This window comes from Aricia agestis, chromosome Z (assembly GCF_905147365.1).
Source record: "Aricia agestis chromosome Z, ilAriAges1.1, whole genome shotgun sequence".
NCBI lineage: Eukaryota > Metazoa > Arthropoda > Insecta > Lepidoptera > Lycaenidae > Aricia > Aricia agestis.
In genome coordinates this window covers 21,318,899-21,334,893 of record NC_056428.1, presented here as the reverse complement: position 1 = coordinate 21,334,893, position 15,995 = coordinate 21,318,899, and the positions used below count along the sequence as shown (strand labels likewise).

Genomic DNA, 15,995 nt, shown 5'->3' with positions numbered 1-15,995 from the left:
AACACTACAGCTAGACGACGCTTAGCCAACTGGTTTGTTTTTGTTTTGGCGGGGGGCTGCGCCCCCCGAGACCCCCTTTTATTTGACGGCGGTCGCCGGCTGCTGCCGCAGCACGCTCGCTGCGCTCGCTCGGCTCCCTCTGTGTTGTGGTCTAAGTTCTAACCAACTTTTGGACTTTCTGGATTATGTTTGTTTTTGTTTTGACGGGGGGCTGTGCCCCCCGAACCCCCCTTTCGGGGGAGGCTGCGTCCATCCATTTCATAATCCCGTAATTTCTCCTCGAATATTTGTTGAAATTTTAATTCACTCGTATGTGCCTCCACATTTTTGTCTCTTTAATAACACTTGTAACTTTTATTAACTACTTTCTTTCCGAAAAACAACCACAAACACCAACAAACACCTGCTAGTTGACGCCATATTGTAACTAAAATGCACCTAGCGCCGCAGCAGTGCGCGCTGAACTACTTCAATTAGACGGCGGCTTTTGAATCAACTGTAGTGTTGAACGATTTGAGCCGTTAAAATATTCAATAAAAAAGCTAGACGTGTGATTGAATGGCGTTGTTCAGTCAGGGCTAGCTGTTTGATTGAACGGCTGTTTAATCCAGTCGGCTGCGACATATACAAAACGCACCTAGCGCCGCGGTGGTGAGCACTGAACTAATTCAATCAAACGGCTGCTTTTAATCAGCTGGAGTATTGAATGTTTTGAGCAACTAAAATATTCAATTAAAATTCTAGACGTGTCATTGAATGGCGTTGTTTAGTCAAAGGGCTAGTTGTTTGATTGAACGGCTATTTTAACCAGTTGGCTGCGACATATGTCTACAAGAATTGCTCGTTTAAAGATATAAGATATTACAATAAGGCCTTGCGCCTTGGAGTCAAATCTAATAATGTTCGAATTACAACTTTATTCCATTATACATAAGCTATCTTTCAAATTGTTAACAATATTAACGCTGTACCTACTCCAAAACATCAAACATCAGTCATATTATACTTTCCTTTACTTTGCCTATGGTGTTTGAAATAGCTGTTGCTTTAGAAATTATGTTGCTAAATTAACTGGTGGCTTTTTCGCGAGTTATCCACTGTGTAATTTAATTTTCTGACTTGTCCCATATAAAGAAAAAGCGAAAAAAGGCCCTTTTAAACCAAATGGTGGAAGCTTTCAACTCTGTGTTTGAGCCAACGTCGCGTTGAAAACGAACTTATAAATAGTAGTAGTACTTATTCGAAAGCTGGACTTTTGGTCTGATAATTTTATTTGCTGTATAGAAACTTGATGCCTTGTAGCGGACATATCGTGCTTGTTCATAATTAATGTTTTAAATATCGTCTATTTCACACCGAAACGACATAAAACGCATCTGCAGCTCTTCTGATGTTGCGTTTATGGGCGACGGTAGTTGCTTTCCATCAGGTGACCCGTTTGCTCATTTGCCCCGATATAAAACAAAACGGGATGCGGAATTGATGCAAGTGTATAAGTGAAACTTCTGTCCGAAATCGTGACGCAATATTAATAATTCGACCTTTAAAATTTCGCTCTCAACCCGCCTGAAGAAGTTTCACCTCAAAAATTATATTTACAGTCAAACATAAATCTCCTCTTATTTTGGAATTCGGTTAAAAAGTATCATGCGACGCTATATTCATATTAACATTGAGTCGCGTTTTGTGTCGTTTCGGTGTGACCCTTAATATCCCTTAATGTAAAATTGCTACTAGTATATTTGAGCTAAGGAAGAATGTCAATATGCTTTCGTTTTTGGTCGGTTAATCGCGGTGCTATATTTTTAGGCAACGATTCAATTAAAGCTGGATGTAGACTGTAGATGTATCTTGCACGATTAGGCTCAATTTATAATATGCGTCCGCCCGTACGCGCGGTTTCGCGGCTACCACGCGAGGAGACAAGCATAAGAATTAAGAATGTAAATGACGGGGCGATGGCGCCGCTATTTAAATAAATCGTTACATACCTGTGTTCTCGTGGTACAGCGACCAAACCGCTCGTTCGCGCCGATGACGCATATAAAACGGGCCTAAGTAAAATATGTAACGCGATAAAGCATCGCGGTGCGACCTGACCCTAATGAATATCGTAAAAACCAAAAAACATGGCAATTTTTCTTAACTCAAATAGACTAGCTTGTGTTAGAAAGATGTAATATAATGAATTGTTAACTTTAACGTATAAAATAGGTGTCATAATATGAAATAAATGCATTTTGTTAACACGGGCCTTTATATTGAACACAATATCTTTTTTGAGAGTTATCCAATAATAGGTATAATCTACACTCGCAATCTTTTTCGAATTTGAGTAAAATGGACGTTGAAGTTACTGTTGCTGCTGCTAAAACATTGTGTGTGGATGATGATGTTCGCGTTCGCGCTTCGCGAACCCTTTGTCATCGCGGGCCAAAAAACCAACACCGGACGGGGAAAGCCGCGAACCCTCCACACTCCCGGTTCGCGGCCTTCGTGGGCTTTCGCGCCGCGAGTGTGGATGAGCCCGCTTTAAATGATTAATAATTAGAAATTACAATGGGGATTGTCCATTTTTTTTTAATTTTGCTCATTACAAAAACATTTCGAGGAATAAGGTCAGTGATCGTTTTTCTGTATATAAACGAAAAAAATACCCATTAGTTACTTATATTTTTGAACAAATACGTTTAACCTTTGTTTGACCTTCAATGGCGTTAAATTAGCAATAAATTCGTCCAACATTACGTTTCGAACTTTTGGTAAGCTTCTCGTATCAGCTTTCACATAATGAGAACTTGCATTTGACGAACCAGCCATTATAAATAAGATTGAAAGGAAATTTAAAACATATGCAGAGGTCAATCGGCGGCCGATGATGACGTCAGAGCGAAACTTTAAAAATTTATTGAGAAAAAACTAGCCAATGTATTTCAAAATTATTTAATTTATATTCTTAAAATACCCTATTTTAACGAAAAAAAATATAAAAAGTACATGTGATTTTTTTTGGACAATGCCCATTATGCATCTACGTGTTGCGTTGCGGTCTGAATTGGCCCTTAGGAGGTATCAGCATTGGCACTTCAACGACACAAATACACAACAGACATATCTACTCTGTCTACTCGGTCAACGACGTTAGTCAATTTCATACATTTTAGATCGGCGACTCTTTTAAAAGAAGCGATGAAAACGTGTCGGCCATGGACTCTCGCTTATCTCGCTTATTATCATGCAACTTGAAAGAGTTTAAGAATTAGGCCGATAGTTATTCGCAGTTATCAAAACAATACCTACTTATTGTTGTCACCACATTATCTACTTTGTACTTAAGTACGAAAACACTTAGTGTTTTCGTGTGTATAATCGCTAGATGACATAACATAATTCAAGGTTAAATAAAATAAATTATATTTAGAGCTGTTTGATAAAATTAGAGAAACAAAACATGTTTTAAATTTTTCCATTAGGCTTGCACCAAACTGTCATTCTCCAAAAGTGTATGCAGTTTGAGTAAAGGTAGCCTTTCGAAGCCAGCGTCTCGCGACTGTAAAAAATGTATGATTTAGCGTAGGTAAGTGACGTCACAGACGCGTTATATTGATTTCGCTGTGCTCTACTCCAAACCACTCCAAACCATACAATTTTCACTGTCGCAGCGTCACTGACGCTTATATAGACGCTCGCTTCGAAAGGCTACCTTAAATTCCGTAGGTAAATAATGTAATACCACATCTAACGAGCGAGCACACTGAGACGGGCCGTGCCGGGGCGCATCGCAAAAATCCGCCTCCATACAATTTGTATGGAAGCGGATGCACGTATCGCACACTGTGCCGGGGCGCATCGGCGTGGATTTTTGCTTGGCGGATTTCCGTCAATGCGACACGGCCCGACAAGACCCACTGCGCCCCGGCAACAGTGCGCTATAGCAAGCGGCGCGCGGATGTGATTCGATGCCGCCCGGCAAGCCTCGGCTCGAAATCCGTCCATGCATTGCGCGCCGACCCGCCCCGGCCCGCCCCGGCATGCCCCGGCCCGCCCCGGCACGCCCCGGCCCGCCCCGGCACGCCCCGGCACAGTGAGCGTTAAAATCCGTCAATGCGATGCGACCCGGCCCGGCAATAGTGTGCTATAGTGCATTTTGCGCTGCGCTGAGCCCCGATCCGCCCCGGCACGCGCCGACAAACTGTGCGAATACCTCTAATCGACATTATAATATTATACTAGATGTTCCGCGCGGCTTCGCCCGCGTAATTTAGGAATAAAATTAATATTTAAGGGGGGCTCTCATACAACAAACGTGATTTTTTTGGGCTTTTTTGCTCTAAGTATATCAAGAATGACAACAGGTAGGTACTTAAATTTTTCTCAAAGTACTTAATGATATGCACGTACTTTAATATTTAATAATAATACTAAAATAAAATAAAAAATCAAGGGGGGCTTCCACACAAAAAACACTTTTTTGGTCTAATTTTGCTCTATAATGGTACGGAACCCTACGTGTGCAAGTCCGACTAGCACTTGGGCGATTATTTTAGGGTTTCGTGGTCAACAAGGAACCCTTATAGTTTCGTCTGTCTGTCTGTCCGCGGTTTTGCTCATAGACTATAGGACCTACAAAGCTGCCGACAAAATGGTAGGTACTATGAAATCTTAAAAACATATTTTTATGGGAATTGAATGAAAATATACAAATGAAAAATATCTCACATTTACTTACCTAATCTGAATTTGAAATTGGCTTAGCTGTAAAATTAAAACTTAATTTTACAGCTAAGCCAATTCAAATCATTAAATGATACCAAAATCAGCCAGATACAATTATTGGTAGGTATAGTATAGCCCAAGAGATTTTTGGACAAGTTCATACTGTAAGGCCCGATTCGACCAAACTTGAAGTTACACGAGTATAACTATACCTAATGAGAATAATTTTACTCCTTTAATTTACTCTAGGATATTATCGTTCGCATTAAGTACCTACGGTATACTAAGTAACTATAATGTGAAAATACTTTTTCCCGAACCTATTATTATCAATTTGTTTTGTAACACTCTGTAGATTTTATCACAAGTTTTGTTTAAAAAATGAGCTTGCTTAAATTCAGAAATTATTGTTTTGCAAATTTTCGATAAGAATAGTAATTATTTCCTATTCCAATTCTTCCTTGATAGATTAATTAATTCAAATTCAAATTCAAATACTTTATTTGCAAACCAAGTATACAAACAAATTTATGTAAGTATAAACTTAGTGCCTTGTGCAGGCGCTTGCTTAAAGAAAATTTTAAATAGTTATATTTATATAATATGGTTAAAATTATCATTTCCCTAACTTATAATAATATAATTTATCTACAGAATTGGGATTCTCTTCTGCCTGCGATCTGGGCCCCCGCTACCATATTATGTGCAATGTGTGTAATGCACACGAGCGCCATCCTCTAAGGGCGCTAAATCGTCATCTTTAGGGGCGCCAAAACCAAGCACCCAAAAAATTTGCCTACGGAGGCGCCAAAATCCTTTTTTTGCACAAACCTTACGGGGCCCTGCCTGCGATCTTTTATCCTCCTCCTATCCATAAATAAACACCTATAATGATTAGGTATAGATATTAGATAGGTTAGACAAATAATATAATAAATAAATACTTAATCATATACCTGCTGCGGATTATTAATATTATTATTTTATTTTTTAATATTTGTGGTTTTGAATAAGGATGGAGGAATATCGAGTGACGGCGCTCCTCTTGCTTTTCCACGGCGCACCAGGGCGCCGAGGCGCTAATTTTGGGAACCCCTGCTATAGAGGAAAAACTGGAAGGTTATCAAAAGCCGGGATCCGATTTTGGCGGTTATTTGCGTGTGTCCTCGCCCGAGCAGATGTGCTCGTAACTCTATCTTCATCGATCGCCTTGAAACATATTTATAGGACGTTCCCAGTTAAATTACCTCTGAATTTCCATAAAATGGCCCCTATGTTGTTAGCAATAAGGTCTTGTAGGATGCTGTATATTTTGCCGTTAAAATGCAAAAGTTATAGCCGTGGCATAATGACGACATAGTTGTCATAAAATTGTAATAAACGTAACCTTTGCACACTGAAAATTTTCTCCGAGATGAGAGTCCATTGAAACGCATGAGCTTTGCATTTTGCACAAGGCGACCCCACTTGAGGTTAAGCTTCTATTGACCCTCCCGACATGTCCCAAAAATAAAATTGCTTCATCTAATAAATGCAATATTCGATCCTTAAATTGTAACATTTCAATGGACTAAGATGCGTCACAAAATGCAGATTTTTAATATGAGCTGACCTGTCATAGTTAAAATTAGGCTTGATTGGGCCCCGAAACTTTTCTGCTAAAACCTTTGGTAGAAAAGTTTACTTCTGAAGGCTTTAGGAAGGGGTTGATATGATCTAGCAGGTAGGATCATCAATGCAATGAGTTTTCATTAGAGAGCTACGAATATTATAATATTAGATGTCATTTGGTAATTGATATGGAGATATTTTGTGTCTCGGGAAAGGACATAGGATATTTTTGTCCCGGAAAAAAGTACGGTTCCCGCGCGATAAACGAACTGAAGCGCAACTGAGTTGCTGGAAACTTCTCTAGCTAAAAGCCGAGCTTTGTGAGGGCTCGCGTCGTTTTTCTGCGTGCTAATAATCTTAGTGCCTGTCCAGATGAGGCGTTTTTTTATATTTTAATAGTAAACCAAACCTTGACTGATCGATGATAAAACATCTACATATAAAAATATTAATTACTACTACTATGTTAAAGCTCAAATCAATAGGTGTGATAGTTTTTCCGTAAAGTGTTCCACAAAAGTGCTCAGGTTGTGACTTGTGGGATATACTAGGGCTCGCTTCGCTCGTCCTGATAATATAATTATGTGTGGCTAGAAAAAAATACCTTCAGTTCACACCATCAGTTATTGGTACTTAATGATGATGATGTTGAATGATGATTATTTCTTATTATGATCACGCAGCGCCGAATTGGAGGTCATGGGCAGGGTCACGTGACGGCGTTTTATCTCATTCGGTCAGCTCTGACAATTCCTGGTAAGATAGTGAACTTGGGAATGACGCTGACGCAAGATGGGATGTGAAAGGAAGATCCAGGGGCTTTCCTGGAACAAGGAACATGTAGTTTGGAATACTAAGGAAATATTATAAACTTTAATTAATTACAGGAAAATAGTTTTAACGAATTCGAACTTTTTTTACTCCGAGAAGACTAATTTTCTTAGATTTTAATAACTCTACTTCTTGATAAGATCAATCAAGGAAGAGATTTTGCTTGGAATTGACAACAAAGATGTGAATCTAAAAATTCGGGTTAAGGACAGAAGATAATTCAGCACTCTACTTAAGACTAGCATTCTTTTTCTGAAAGGTAGTTAAAAGTTAGGTAATAGGCATGATGACAATTTTTTTTTCTTATCGGTAATTGAAAGACACTTAAAAAATAGAAACATCGTTGAAAGAATGACTCTGATAGCTTAAAAATTCACCAAGGTATGACAATTCAAATATCTCATAAAAAAGACCTGCCCGAAACGCTCCATACAAAGTGCTACGAAAGTATGACGTCAGTCTTTCGTAGTTTGTACGCATCGGGAGACAACTTTGTTCGATAGGTATATTAAATATTGCGTTTATGAAAGTGGTTTCTTAACAAAAGTAGCTTTTAATTGCATAAGTTATCGAATTGTATACAAATATTAAGAAATTTAATTGAAAAAAAATTCGACTTGAATATCCAACTTTGAAGGCGCATAACAAAAAAAAAATACAAATGTTATCAAGCTGAAATTTTGGGAACACTTATTTTTTAACGTGATTTCTTTATTTTATTAACAAAATTCGCTAATCTTTGACCTTGTCATCATCCCTATTCACACCTAGTTTACTACAAGCAGTCCGACTTTTTAATCAGAGTATTAATTATTATCTGCTCTTTCGGAAAGACCTTTTGGCTTCTTATCCTTTTGACCTTTCCTTATGAAGCTTAAGAAACCTAGGTACGGGGCGGGATTTTTTATAAAAAAAATAAAATATTTTAGGTATATATTTTGTTGGCAATACTAATGATTATTATTAAACATATCTACCTAATTTATTTACAACTTACAAGCAATCACGGTGTAAGAACTGAAGAAATAGAAAACTTAATTAAAACTTAACATAGAGCTTAGAACTTAGAGCTAAACTTTAAGCTTGTCATTTTCACTACGCAGTGGCGATGATGCAATGGATTGTTTACTAATGAAAAGTTCTTTCTAGATATAAATTGTGACCTTTGTCACGAGTCACCTAGATATAAATAATTAGGAATAAGTATATTTAGCTGATACACTCAGGGCCAGATTTATATTTTGTATGAGTATAGGCCACACACACACACACACAAAAAGAACATTAGGTATAGCTCAAAATATGTGATGCTGCTGCCCCCTTTAGGACGCCAAAGGACTCTGCCGCCCATAGGCCATGGCCTATACTGCCTATACATAATAGAGGGCTGGGGACTCTACATGATGGACGATGGAGCAAGATGGGGCACAAAAAGAACATTAGGTATAGCTCAAAATATGTGATGCTGCTGCTCCCTCTAGGACGCCATAGCACGCTGCCGCCCATAGGCCATGGCCTATACTGACTATACATAATCCAGGGCTGGGGACTCTACATGATGGACGATGGAGCAAGATGGGGCACAAAAATAACATTAATGTGCTCGACGAGCTTGTTTCTCCGGTATATTTTTTCCATAAAACTGACGTCTATCTTTCCCGTCTCTCAAAGTACTTACTCACTAAATTTGTCTTAATCAGCACATCCCCTTTAGCATGAAGTTTTACAACATCGTAGTACAGAGAGTCGAGGGATACAACGAGCTTGGTTAAGCTGTACTTACATGTTAGAATTATTTTTTATGACATTTCGTTTTCCGTTTAGTTTTCCGATATGTCAATATTCAATTGTGTATTTACTCAGGACTCAAAATTCACGTCAAAATCCTTTAAATATTAAGTGTGAAGGAGTGGTGACTGACATACACTTTTACGCAGCCCCGAATATATAAATAGGCCATAATATAGGCCGCGGCCTAGGGGCGGCAGCGTCCTAGGGTATCGGTAGCGTCCATAAAAAGTATAAATCGTGCGAATTTGCTTTCACGTATGCCTACAGGGTGTAACAAAACTAACCGCCGTACTCGGAGACATTTAATTACTAATAACCTTGAATGTAATGAAGAGTTTGACAGATAATATATGGGGCTTATGTCAAAATTTTGAATTAATTACAATTAAGTAAATAATGTTCCACTCTGAGTGCGGCAGTTAGAGATAATACTTCAGGGTGTGTAGGTATGCAGGGTCCCCTAATAAATAGAGTTCGCTGTGAAAGTAGCGCGCAGTAACTTTTCACCTTTGTATGGAAAAATGAAAGTCGCGGGGGCGCTTGCCCATAGAAATCACAAAAAAATATTTTCTGTTTCGGCGCTGCTACTTTCACAGTGAACTCTATTTAAGGTACACATACACACTCTAAAGTTAAACTTCGCATGCAATTTATTTGCCTATAGTCATGGTAATATATTTTGTTAACATTTATTAGAGTACAAGGGTTGGAGGCCTGGTGTCTTGAAATACAAGCAGAACTGCTTAGTTTAGGACGCCAGTCTCCCCACAACATATTATGTGCACTGTATTGTAAATTTTATAAATTTTTGTGGAGAGAAAATAAACGTTATTATTATTATTATTCAAGTATTATCACTTGGTTTTGTTACACCTCGTGTAATATCATAGTAGGTATGTATGGATTGTTTACCAGTCCGTGTTTCCCCGAACATACGAAAATCTAAATCTGCGCATGAGTTTATGTGTATATAAATACTGGAACGATCCGCACTGATCATACACAACTCGGACGTGAGACAGACAAGATATTCGCCAAACATGTTACATACCAAGATTATGTTCGCGTTAGCGCTTATGATCGCACTTGTGGCTTCCACCCCTATGCACATTAGACCGCAAATACCCCCTGAATGTAAGTGGAAAAAGAATTATCATATTATGTGCATTTTTTTACCATCTAAAATTTTTGTCAATTAAAATACAGTACCGTATGTCGCAATAACATATTGACCAATAAATGAGAATTGAGTGTTTTAATAAAATAAAATTTTAATTTTTATTGCAACGTTTCTTCTTCCTTCGTAAATTCTTTTGAAACTTTTTAAAACAAAATAACTCAAAAATTTGGCAAATTTGTTTTAAAAGAGCTGGCGTTTTTAAACTTACAAAAAGTTCCTACATTATCTAGTTTACTATTTTCATATTATTACTTTTTCGTAATTACCTATGTACCTATAAGTACTACTGGTAATGTAAAAGGGTTTTTTAATGTTTCTTATTCAATATGTTTTTCGTTTTCAGACTATTTTGGTAAATAGTCAATACTATTTAATATTATCATTAAAAATATAAATGCGAAAGTGTGTCTGTCTGTCTGTCTGTTACCTCTTCACGCCCAAACCTTACTTTGAGACCCGGGGGCCGGGAAAGGACATTGAATACTTTGCATTCCGGAAAAATGTACGGTTTCGCCGCGATAAAAGAATTTTGGCGCAACGGAGTTGCGGGCACCTACTAGTCTATTATAATTATTATATTGAATGATTATAATTTATAATATGGGCGTTAATAATATTGTATGTAATATTACATAAGTACTTGATACTACATAGTTAATTCAAGCCAGACAAATAAGCAGGCTAAGCTATAGTCTAGGTTTACATAACTTGCCAATTTTCGGATATCAAGTCAAAAGTTATCTGTGTTTATAATTAAACATAATAAACACATTATTATGTACTTATCTAACATTTGTTTATCCACAATTACGTGTCTGTCGGAACTTAGAATGCCTACGTTGTGTTTTATAATGATTAATGAGTGCTTTCATTATAAGTACTTACTTTAACTATAGGTACCCTCAAAATAACTGATTTAAGATAGTGGACCTAAGTTATGTAGTTGACGTTATAATAAACTTTTGAATAAGTACCTATTATGGACTTATTCAAAATTATTATTGTTGCTTGTGATCTGTTTGTTGGTCTTGTCATAAGCACTTATGTGCGTGTTTACCACGGAGCTTATACAGAGAGGAGCTGGTGTGGTAATCAAATTTCATTAAGAAACAACGCGTGACAATTTGCGGGGTGAGGGGGTGTCAAGCTCCGCCCACTTTTCCATATTTCACCTATCGTGTAACAGCAAAACTACTAGCTTAGGTCGATGTTGATGTTACTACGTAGTTCAGCTATCTTACACTAGATGTCAAAATTATTAAATATTATGGGACGTACTCAGAACTTTAAAAAATGTATATTAATTATAATAAGGTCAATCATTAAAATTAGGGTTAGAATTTTGACCGAATTTTTAATGTTAAAAAAGGAGACAAACGAGTAAACGGGTCACCAGGTGGAAAGCAACTTTCGTAGCCCATGGACAATCGCAACATCAAAAGAGCTGCAGGTGCGTTGCCGGCCTTTTAAGAGGTAATAGGGTAGAGAAGGGAATGGGGTGGGTACTAGGTAATAGGTAAGTACTCTTTTTCAAAAATTTAATGCAAAATTTTTTAATCAATTACCTACGGCTGGCCAAATGTCAGCGCGTGTCAACATAAGCAAACAAAACTGTCATTGCGATACTTAACCGATTCAATGCGGCGCACATTTTTGAAGACTTTCAGTCGTGGCGGCACACAATTTTCTCGTGACAGGTTATCCGTGTCATACGCCATAGAAGTAGATGACACGGATACCGTGTCACCCGCCACGTTCAAAAAGGTTTATTGTTTAGTTGAGCCCAAACCATTGATGTTAACGGAAGGCTACGTTGTTTTGAGTTGACTTCGAGTAGTTTTACTAAGCGTTAACCTGAAAATGGCAGGTAAGCGATTTTTTTATTCAGATGTTGCAAACCTTATGTAGGTTTCAAAGTTAGAAAAATGAGTATACTAAATATAATCGGGGTTTCCGATGTAAATTATTATACGTTCGTATATAAATTTAAACAAGTTCGTTGTTAAGTTTTTTAACCGACTTCCAAAAAGGAGGAGAGTTCCAGTAATAAAACTCATAGGTACAAGACCACTTTTAAATGCAGGGAAACGTTTTATTCCTATAGATAAGGAAGTTTGCGGTAACAGCTAGTTAAAAATATTTTCGAAAGAAACAACTTAGATTAAAACAAAAATCGTTAGTGGATTAGTAATACTTTGATGTCAACGCATTACGTGGAAAATTAAGACGGTTTTGTTGTAAAACCTTCGGACGGAGTAAAACCTTCTAAAGTGTAATTTAAGGGAGATACAATCGCTTTCTAAATGACATGGCTCACGTGTCATATGCCACACGTTAAAACCCATAAGACGCGGCTGCCGTGTAATCCGCAATTAATGCACCTTTAAAAAAGGTTGACGGCCCCTACGTTTTTTTAATTCACAGAATATTATGAGGTGAAGCCTTGTTCTACGTGGAAAATTAAGATGATGTTGTTCAGAGTAGAACCTTCTAAAGTGTAATTTGAGGGAGATGCAATCGTTTTTTAAATGACACGGCTCACGTGTCATACGCCACACGTTAAAAACATGTATGACTGCTACCGTGTCATCAGCACTGAATCGGTTAATAAAATAATAATTCTGAATACAGCCCTGGATATTTGTTACGTTTCAAATAGTTATCATAGATGACGACAGATGGCGGTTTATAAGTAGTATAATAATAAAAGCTATATACTCGTAACTACGGTTGTAGCTATTAAATGTGTTGTGTATAACAGTTACCAGTATTCAAGTATGATTATTCCAATAAACTTATGCAAAATGATACGCATTTACGTCTGTATTATCTTTCACAGGTTTGGCCATCTAGTGTCAAGTAGTATAATTAACGCTGAAATCTGAAATGTTATAGAACTTTTATATTTAAATTACATTTCAAATTATTTACAGATGCATTGTGATGATATTTATATTATCAGAACGTCTGTCTGAGTAACTTTGACATTGTAAAACACAATACTTCATACTTTCGTTGTTAAAAACGTTGAAAACACCAATTTATTGGCAGTCTCGTTACGTGTGCACCTGACAAACGCTGAAAGTGTACTGACTTAAGCCCCGCCCACAGTGATGACGTCAGGACCTAGTTGAAAATCACAGTGCACAGTTGCTTAGGCCAGCTCCTCTTCGTATGAGCTCCGTGGTGTGTACCATCTGCCCACGAAAATATTTGATAGTGCCAACTTAAGTACATAATAAAAATATCCACAGCCGAACACATAACCTCCTCCTTTTTGGAAGTCGGTTAAAAAGCAGTATAAAAGCTTCAAATAAAAAAAAGTAATAGCGCACGGCCTTTTCAGTTTTCTAGCTTCTAATAATATAATAATAATAAAATTGTTTACAAGCACTTATGCACAAATTGTGCAGCACAATATACAAACTAAGCTACTTAGCGTCTTTCGTCATAGACTGAGGCCGTGAAATAGCGTAATAATTATTATAACATTATAATGTATAACTGACCCTACGGGAGGCCTTTGCCCAGCAGTGGGATAATAATATAGGCTAACCAAAAAAAAAAAAAAGAAACTAGCGATCCGCCCCGGCTTCGCACGGCTGCAATGCTGATACTAAATAGTAAATACACTACAGAAAAACTGTGAACGTTGTATATTAATTTAAAACATAGCGGCCCGCTCCGGCTTTCCACGGGTATAAAATATATAGCCTATGTCACTCACTGAAAAAATAACTTATGTGGATGAAAAAGCAGTCTCACGTTGTTGTTCGTAGACTGTACTTTTTTTGGTCTTAGCCAGCTCTGGATTTATTAATAGCCGCGTCGGCAGCGTCCTTAGGGGGTGACAGATCTCGTACGTAGGGCGGCGGAAATGAAGCGGCCTACACTCATAAAAAATATAAACCCGGCATTAGTTTTAGCATAAAAATTATAGAGATTTAAATAATTTTTTTGTTTTTTGAAAATTTTTGTTGAGATGACCACACAAGGTTTCACCCTGTGCGGTAGCGAAACGGCGAAACCTTACATATTATTTACTGGTATGTAGAATTTGTTTAAGTTAGGGTCAGTAGAGTTAGGCCGTGTAGATTCAGAAGCTAATTTTCTCTACATGAGATCTCATATCTTTTTCACAGGGTAAACCTTATGTGGTCGTCTCGGCAATATTTTACAAGAAATGTTTTTGGTGGGATTTTTTATTTCTGTAAGATAAGAAAAATGGGGCTAAATTTGCCGCCCCTCTAAATCTGCCGCCCTATAGGCTCCAGCCTACTAAGCCTATTGGTAAATCCGCCACTGCCTACCCTGTTAAATATACATATTGATAGCTGAAATTATATGGATGATAAAGGTGAAAATAAACATAAGTAGGTAGGCGGGGCGGCATTTTTCAGTTTTTGCCCCGCCTAAAAAAAATTGAAGATCCGGGGCTGCCACTCCGACCGGCACAGCAGTGCGGCGTTGTATTGGAAGCCGTTAGCCGTGCATCGTCAAAAGTCGTTTCAGTTCGGCAGACTTCGGCCCGGAATTTGTGTTGCGACTAGACGGTTCGACAAGGCTTTAAATGAACGTGGCGAGAAAACAGGGCCCCCGTAAGGGCTACTGGCGCCTGTGTGCAAAAAAAAAAGATTTTGGCGCCCCTTCCGGCAACTTTTTTGGGTCTTTGTTTTTGGCGCCCCTAAAGATGGTGATTTGGCGCCCCTAGAGGATGGCGCCCGTGTGCATTGCACACATTGCACATATGGCAGCGGGGGCCCTGCGAGAAAAGGAACTAACGCTTCTATTCATACAAAAACGTCATTTTTGACATGTGTTTGACAGTTCTTCCTTACCAGCAGCGCCCCGTCCACATTCATTTAAAGCCTTGCAGCACTATATGCGTGTAGACACTAGACTGTAGACTAGATGCTAAGCAATATCTTTACTGCGGCAGTCGTCGAGTGCCACACGTATTTTTTAAAGCACTATACCAATTTCACACTATTCAATGACATTATTTTTTTAATATTTCCAGTCACAATAGTATACCTTGAGGCTCCATGCGTGCAGCAAGGCGGCATATGCATGCACGTGGACGACTGTGAGCCACAGAAGAGGGTGTCCATCAAAGGACTTTGCCCAAGACAGCGTCATCTAGGGGCAGAATGTTGCTACGGTGAGTTAAGAAAAAACTTAGGGGCTTAACGCACATCTTTTGAGGGTTCCGTACCCAAAGGGTAAAACGGGACCCTATTATTAATATTTTGTTGTCTGTCCGTCTGTCTGTCTCCAGGTTGTATCTTAAAAACCGCTATATTATCTCAATAAATCGTCTGTCTGTATCCAGGCTGTATCTCAATTCTCAATAAACGCTACATACTTACTTTAATAATTAATTGCTAAATACTATATACCTAATAAAATAAAAATTAAATAAATATTTAAGGGGGACACAAGAAACACAATTTTTGGCCTATTTTTGATCTTAGATAACGGTACCGAATGCTTCGTGTGCGGATACTCGCACTTTGCCGATTTTTTTTAATTTTGGGAGTTTAGGTACGGGTTATGCAACAAGGAATATTTTTAAGATCCAAATCCAGTTTTTAAGGTAAATCCTAGTCATCATCTAGTAACTAGTTTGTCCTTTAAAATATATACAATTAACAATGATATTAATATTATATTTTTGTTGTTATTTTTTTCAGAACAATTTTGACCACCTACCGCCCTGATTGACTCCGCCTTCAGTTTTATTTATAAGAATAATTAATAAGGTTATTTAAATATTTAGATTATAATTTTATTAAGTATATTGTTAAACAATTCATAAATACCTCTAACTTAAAATGTGTTTCTAAGTTAGAGGTATATTATGAAG

General features: G+C 37.8%; 1 protein-coding gene across 1 annotated transcript; it reads left to right on the top strand.

Annotated features, from left to right (window-relative positions):
* Positions 1–9,938: 9,938 nt before the first annotated feature.
* LOC121738726 lies at positions 9,939–15,921 on the top strand. Its single transcript, XM_042130952.1, has 3 exons — positions 9,939–10,083; positions 15,150–15,290; positions 15,823–15,921. The coding sequence occupies exons 1-3, from the start codon at positions 9,990–9,992 to the stop codon at positions 15,831–15,833; spliced, it is 246 nt and encodes an 81-aa protein (XP_041986886.1). The 5' UTR covers positions 9,939–9,989; the 3' UTR covers positions 15,834–15,921.
* Positions 15,922–15,995: the final 74 nt, after the last annotated feature.